Source organism: Rutidosis leptorrhynchoides, chromosome 7 (genome assembly GCF_046630445.1).
Source record: "Rutidosis leptorrhynchoides isolate AG116_Rl617_1_P2 chromosome 7, CSIRO_AGI_Rlap_v1, whole genome shotgun sequence".
In the NCBI taxonomy this organism is placed as follows: Eukaryota; Viridiplantae; Streptophyta; class Magnoliopsida; order Asterales; family Asteraceae; genus Rutidosis; species Rutidosis leptorrhynchoides.
This window is the reverse complement of record NC_092339.1, coordinates 116,516,105-116,523,239: the sequence shown is the minus strand read 5'-3', so window position 1 is coordinate 116,523,239 and position 7,135 is coordinate 116,516,105. Positions and strand designations below refer to the sequence as shown.

The 7,135-nt window shown below is 33.8% G+C and overlaps 1 protein-coding gene across 2 annotated transcripts; it reads left to right on the top strand.

Annotated features, from left to right (window-relative positions):
* The first annotated feature begins 795 nt into the window (after positions 1-795).
* LOC139857157 (proline--tRNA ligase, chloroplastic/mitochondrial-like) lies at positions 796-6,120 on the top strand. Of its 2 annotated transcripts, none has more exons than XM_071845886.1 (13): positions 796-1,018; positions 1,463-1,989; positions 2,111-2,167; positions 2,279-2,389; positions 2,513-2,599; positions 2,718-2,831; positions 2,908-3,114; positions 3,429-3,566; positions 3,730-3,891; positions 3,962-4,161; positions 4,470-4,553; positions 5,351-5,516; positions 5,797-6,120. In XM_071845886.1, exons 2-12 carry the CDS (start codon positions 1,651-1,653, stop codon positions 5,490-5,492), a joined length of 1,641 nt encoding a protein of 546 aa, XP_071701987.1. In that variant the 5' UTR covers positions 796-1,018; positions 1,463-1,650; the 3' UTR covers positions 5,493-5,516; positions 5,797-6,120. The 2 variants fall into 2 exon arrangements, with proteins under 2 accessions (XP_071701987.1, XP_071701988.1); XM_071845887.1 differs by having other exon boundaries at positions 796-1,032.
* Positions 6,121-7,135: the final 1,015 nt, after the last annotated feature.

The window sequence follows — 7,135 nt, the reverse complement described above, 5'->3', positions numbered from 1 at the left end:
GATGTGAAGCGTAGACAAATATTAATTTGAAAGTAAGAATAAGTAAACAAATAATTGAGATAAGGAATATGTCATACAAGATGTTGTTCGAATGAGATAAAAAAATAAAATCAACATCTTTATTCACTGCTCAAAAAGAAAGATGTATTCGAAATTCAAATCATGACGATTTATTAGTTTACTCGATAATCATCGGAATTATTATCTTTTGCCCTAGTTTGATGAAATCGATTGAAGTAGGAGAAAATTGAAGATGGGAGGGGATATGGATTGGAGCAGTTGTATTTCGCCTTTTAGCCATAACGCGTCTTAGATGATCGATCTTCATTGAACCCTAATTTGTGTTCCCATCCATATGTGTATGTGTGAGAGATTTGAAAGAAATGTGAGAATGGAAGAGGCGTAAATAATTTGTGAAGGACACATACAGTCTTCATAAACGACGGTTATTAAATATGTTTGAAGACTTATATTCATGAATCTGTAACTTCCGATTAGATCTCTTAATCAAGGGTATGTGGGTAATTAATCTTGTAAACTGCCCCTAATTTCACGTAATGGCATCATCAACAATTTCAAGCGATGAGATTAATTTAAGTGAGACTAATCTAAAGGCTAGAATTTTGCCATTTTTTAAATTTTGATGTCATCATAATAATTTTCTTATTAAAGATAAGAAAGATGTCTATTTTATTTTATTATGTTCATTTTACGAAGAAAAAAAAACATCATTAAGGGAATGATATAACAAAAGGACTACTATTGTAATTTACTCAAAAAACCTATCCAGCTAAATACTAATTCGGCTTTTCCCCTTCATCCGAATTTCTTCAGCAACAACCGTCTTCATCAATGGAACTTCTCGCATCGAATTTCTACGTAACACTTCAAGCAACCACCGCCACTTGTAACTTCAATTAGTACTTCGATATCGTCATCTCCGGCGTTACCAGCTCTACCGTCATCGGAATTAATGACCTCCTGCGACACCTGGCTGCTATTTGTAAATCTAACTCAGGTAACCTTTATCTTGTACGTAAAATTTTTCAGTAGTGAGATGGTACTGTTGTATTACAAATTCAATTATAATGAATTTGATGTTATAATTACATGAAAAATCGTTTAGTTTAAGTTGTATTTTTATTGAGCTTGATTACGGTAGCTATATTATATACTTTATAAAATGTGTGATTCTGTAACCACCTCCGATTTACTGATGATGTAATTACGATGAAAATAGTTAATTGAAGGATTTTATTATAAATTCATTTCGTTTCCATTAAATTATAATTGAAATGTAGGTTACAAATTGCTGATTGTGGATTTATAGTGTTATTATGTCTAGTGTACATAGATATATTATTATCAATTACTATCAATAAATGAATAATGCATTTTTTTTGTTATTTATTCATTTTTAATTGATTTAATTGGAGGTTATTGATATATTTTCCTGCTGCAGTTGTGAATTGTATCACTAAAGGCATTTAGTTGTTAATCTAAAAATCCGTTCTAAGTAAGTTGAACCAAAACTGTCAACCACTCGTAAAATAGAATTTCAAATCGTTGAATACTTTAAGTCCCTAGATTTCAAATCCCTGAACCAAACGCTTCTTCATCCTTTGCGACTTCTTAAAATTTTACGTAATAATGGGGGCTTTGCGGCTTCCTTCACTGACATCCATTTTTTCCGCCTCTTCTGCCCGCTCATCTCTGCTTCTCCATCGTAATAATCACCTCCATATTCGAAAAGTTACTTCTACGACTAAAGTTTTCGCCAAAAGTGTTCCAGTAACAGAAGTTGCTCCTTCACCCGAATCAAACCAAAAACAAGCATCAATTCAGGAACAAGGGATAACACCTCGTTCTCAAGATTTCAATGCGTGGTATCTCGATGTTATATCGATGGCTGAGCTTGCTGATTATGGCCCTGTTCGTGGTACTATGGTTATTCGACCCTATGGTTATGCCATTTGGGAAGCTATTCAGGTACATTCTATTAATTTGATTATTTAACCTATATTATTATAATACTTGTTTTTAGATGGTTAGTGCTATATAATATAGTATAAGGTACTTGAATATATATATATATTTTTTTGTATGACAGGATTATTTGAATGTTAAATTTAAGGAGACTGGACATAGTAACATGTATTTTCCACAGGTAGGCTTTTTTTAATCAATTTTTTTTTTTTTGCTGATTTTTGTAACAATGGCAGTTTGTTAGTTATTTATATGGATTGATGAAGAGAGTTTGATTATGATATGGATGCAGTTTATACCATATTCGTTTATAGAGAAGGAAGCTAGTCATGTTGAGGGTTTTAGTCCTGAATTAGCTCTTGTGACTGTTGGTGGAGGGAAAGAACTTGAAGAAAAACTTGTGGTATTATTTCCGTTACTCAGTTTTATTTGATAAATTTGTAATTTTTTTTTGGAATTTGAGCCAGAGATGTATGTATGGATGTTGAAGGGGCTCTGATTATTGCAACTTGTGAGGCTGTTTCAGGTTCGACCTACTAGTGAAACAATTGTGAATCACATGTTTACTCAGTGGATTCATAGTTATCGTGATCTTCCTCTCATGATTAACCAGGTTTTTCTTACTTATGTGTCATTTTTTTGTCAATTTTTCGTTTGGCTCGTTGACTTATTCATTTTCTTGGTTATTTATTATTGATTACTATTAATTATTAATTATTTGTTAATATTAGTGGGCAAATGTGACGAGATGGGAGATGCGAACCAAACCCTTTATTAGGACTCTTGAATTTCTCTGGCAAGAAGGGCATACTGCACATGCTACTCCAGAGGAAGCCGAAAAGGAGGTTTTTTTTATCTGTTTTTTGTGTATAGTCACTAACTTTTGTATCATCTAACATGTATATGCTGCTAAAACTGCAGGCGATGCAAATGATTAATGTGTATACAAAGTTCTCTTATGAGGAAGCTGCAATACCTGTAATCCCAGGTCGAAAATCGAGGGTAGAGACGTTTGCTGGAGCAGATAGAACTTATACAATTGAAGCTATGATGGGTGATCATAAGGCCTTGCAGGCTGGAACTAGCCATAATCTGGGACAAAACTTTTCTCGTGCTTTTAATACACAGGTTACCTTTTCAAGTCTAATTAATGCTATAAGGTCTTACTTGGTGCCTAGTTTAGGAAATATGTGCAGGTGGAGGTAAAAGGATACTAATTTTGTACGTGACTTGGGAGTAAACTTGGAAATTCGCTCAAAACTCGGTCAACACTTGGTCAATATTGATCAAAGTCAAATTTGGTCAACGTCTGAGTACTCCTCGAATAAGTTGACGAGGACTGCCTAAAAAGTCACGACCGAGTACTTCCGAGTAGCGATTTTTGCAACCTTTTTACTACTCAAACAACCATTGACCCTGAAGCATAAATCGTTTCTATATAGTTTGCTGATGAAAATGGTCAAAGGCAACATGTATGGCAAACCTCATGGGCTATAAGCACTCGATTTGTTGGTGGTATAATCATGACCCATGGAGATGATACTGGATTATTGCTTCCTCCAAGGTTGGCTTCTGTGCAGGTGTTGTTCTTCAACCTGAAGCTTTTATCCGGTATTTTGTACAAGTTGACGTAAACTTTTAGTAGTTTAATAGATAGTATGCACGTCTATTTTGAAATTTAGTTTCATGACCCAGTTACATGAGTGATAGCATATTAAAAGTCTCTTTCATGATTCCAACAAGGTGGTGATCGTACCAATTTGGAAGAAGGCTAATGAGAAGAATGAAGTTCTTGGTGCTGCATTGCCTATCAAAGACGTTCTTCATAGTGCCGGGATCAAAGTAAAGCTGGATGATTCTGATCAAAGAACCCCAGGATGGAAATTCAATTTTTGGGAAATGAAGGTGAGCATGATTTTCTTTTTGTTTTTATCATTTTTTACTTTTCATTTTATTATATGTATATCTATTGCAGGGAGTTCCTATAAGAATTGAAATCGGTCCACGTGATGTTTCAAGCAATAGCGTGGTTATATCTAGAAGAGATATTCCTGGAAAACCAGGGAAGGTCTTTGGAATCTCGATGGAACCTTCAGTTCTCGTACCATATGTCAAAGAAAAGCTGGATCAGATCCAATTGTCCTTATTGGAAAAGGCTACGGCTTTTCGAAACAGGTATACAGTTCAATTCATGTTGTTTGGAAACAAGTATACAGTCCAATTCATGTTGTTTCGAAGCAGGTGTATAAGAGATGAAGAATCTAATGTTTTTTTTTTTTTTTACTACCCTTGTTACTTGATATAATTAGGTTTTGTATCTTGTACAGTTTCCATGCAACCAAATTTGCAGTGCAAATGATGACATTGTGACAAATATTTTGATCTGTTTTGCATTTTTTTTATGAGTAATATCTAAGAAATAGTCGTAGAGATGTACCTTTTTAAGGGGTAATAATGGTAACGAGTATTCGATTTCTGTGCAGCAACATTGTGGATGTGAACTCATATGACGAACTCAAAGAGGCAATATTGCAGGGGAAATGGGCACGGGGTCCATGGGTCGGAAGGTATGTTAGCTTTTCACTGTAAAATTGACAAAGTTGTAAAAATCGCTAGGCGGGGACCGCTTTAATCGGCCAAGTCGGGGACTAATCACATTGGACTTTTTTTACATTTAAATAATAAATTTTTAATAATTATATGTGTAATTATTATACAATAGAACCATAAACATAAATATAGTTGTCTAGAAACATTAACATAATTGTCTAGAAACATAAACATAATCATTCAATTTACAAGTTTAAAATGTTGAGTAAGTTCAACTTTGACCGTTTTGGATGATTTTGACCAATTGATTCCAAGTCCCAACTCCCAACTTAGATCGAATAATCCCGACTTTGACCCTTGACTAGCGTTGACCATTCTTGGCCTGCTTTTAAGTCGAATCAAGGCAAGTTGAGTTGCATTAGCCCTTAATCAAGATTTTTACAACCCTAAAAATTGCCATGATTAATGGTCCAAACTCCAGATATACGTTTTTTTAATCTCTTATTCAGTATACCAAATTTATATAAATATTGTTATGTATTCTTTACTTGTAAGTGTTTAGTATTTGTGTTTCATTGCGATCATCATGATTACAAATAGTTTAGGCAACTCCACTGTCAAAATTTAGAATCTTCCACCAGATCATACTGACAACCTATTAATTACAACAATAGTGACCAGTTTGTTGTACAGTACAACGTGACACGGTGTAACAATAGTGTTCATTATCTTCTTCATTTACAGCTCAATTCGTCACATCTTAATAGTACATTGTTCCTGGCTCTATGTAACTTTTGACCTCTTTATTTAACAGTGATGAAGACGAATTGAAGATCAAAGAAGAAACAGGTGCAACTCTTAGATGTTTTCCTTTTGATCAACCTCTAGGGCCAAAAAAGTGCTTTATGACTGGTGGTCCAGCAGACGAAGTCGCAATTTTCGCTAAATCATATTAAATCACTCTTCTTAACTATTATCAGGTATTTTATTCTACTCCTAATTCCTTTTTTTTTTTTGAATAAAATGGTACCATATGACATGCTAAAAGAAGATATCTGTTATTCTAATTTTTCAATACCACCAAACAATAGTACTTCGTTTAATTACGCATTGGCATGAAATGTTCATAATTCATCGCATAACATTATTTCCCATCATGTGATTTGAATTGAACATTATATGCCCATGGGGTTTTATGAATGTTTATAGATTATTTGATTGTTATCGGTGCGTTCATTAGTGCATAATTTTTTTATGCAGTTGGGATGTTTGACGGTGACACTCGAAATTAGGAAGAACGAAAACGACAGATATACTGGAAGAGTCTCATTGATGTGGTGTTGTGTATTCAAAGCAATGCACAGATAGAATAATATTTTGGCTATGGCAAAGACCAATTTCCCTTTGATTTGCAACGTTTTAATGTTTTAAATCTGTATTATTTAGTTTTGTACCATTGTTATTGGTGATGATTTTTTTTTTATCTTTAAAGGACAACCATTTTAAAAATTGTATCATTGTTAACATACAGTAACTTTTCATTTTCAGCAAATTAACAACTGGTTTATCGTTTTTTACTGATGTATCAAGACAAAATTGCCATAATCGTCTATGTGTTTGTATGTTTTCCCCCAAATCATCTATGTATTCAGAAAACTGCTAAATGAATCCTTAAAAGCTTAAATAGGTCCAGGTAACGGTAGTTTACATAGGCCGTTAGTATTAGTCTCGTGTATATCACGTGATATTAGATCGTTTCACATTCTCTAGTATTTTGCTTCATAATAAACCTATATCTCATACTCGTACATATTCTTCCCAACTTCACCATATTTTCAAAGATTTCAATGGCCGATTATCATGGTTAGATTAAGAGACCGGAGGCATGGGAGTAGGATAATGAGATTGTTTATGGTTAGTAGGGTTAAGATTTTGTATTTTGATTAATATTTAGGGTTTATGTTACTGTTAAGTTGATTTTTTCCCTGTTTTTATTCCAGTTGCATGCAAAGATCTCTTTACCATCAATCTACATTATCATGGTCACTTCATCTCTAACCCTGGAAGAGTAGAGACACTATGTTGGTGGATTGTTGAATCCATTTGATTTTGCCGAGCGTGCTATATTTTCTGTGAACAAACTCAGGCCATGTTAAAGGAATTGGGTTATTTAAGTGATTACATTCCTAACTAGCAATACATAAATGTGTATGTGGAACATGAGGTTACACATATAGAAAGAGTTCATAATGAAACACCAGTAGTTGAAGGAGGTTTGATTGATGAGATTGATCTTGAGTTTGCTTTAGATGGAATTGTGACTGCTAGTAAGGGTAATATGTTATGTGGAGACAATGATGTTGAAGTTGAACATGATAGTGAAAAAGGTAGTGAAGATGATTGTGACGATCGCTCCAAATCCATATGGACGAACACGTCATTCATCGATTTCATTGCGAGGTATTTGACCTCTATATGATACATTTTGTAAATATTGCACTTTTGAAAAGGTACACCATAAATAAATATTTAAATCAAAGGTTTTCGACATCTGATGATTTCTACATATAGACAATCACCGTAATATAATAGTTTACAA

What these genes read in the sequence shown, in the direction of transcription:
- LOC139857157 (XM_071845886.1), top strand. Translation starts at nt 1,651, where the DNA reads ATGGGGGCTTTGCGGCTTCCTTCACTGACATCCATTTTTTCCGCCTCT. An exon ending in CTCGTGCTTTTAATACACAG is followed by an intron (nt 3,115 to 3,428) that starts GTTACCTTTTCA and finishes GTTTCTATATAG; the next exon opens with TTTGCTGATGAAAATGGTCA. An exon ending in GCTACGGCTTTTCGAAACAG is followed by an intron (nt 4,162 to 4,469) that starts GTATACAGTTCA and finishes ATTTCTGTGCAG; the next exon opens with CAACATTGTGGATGTGAACT.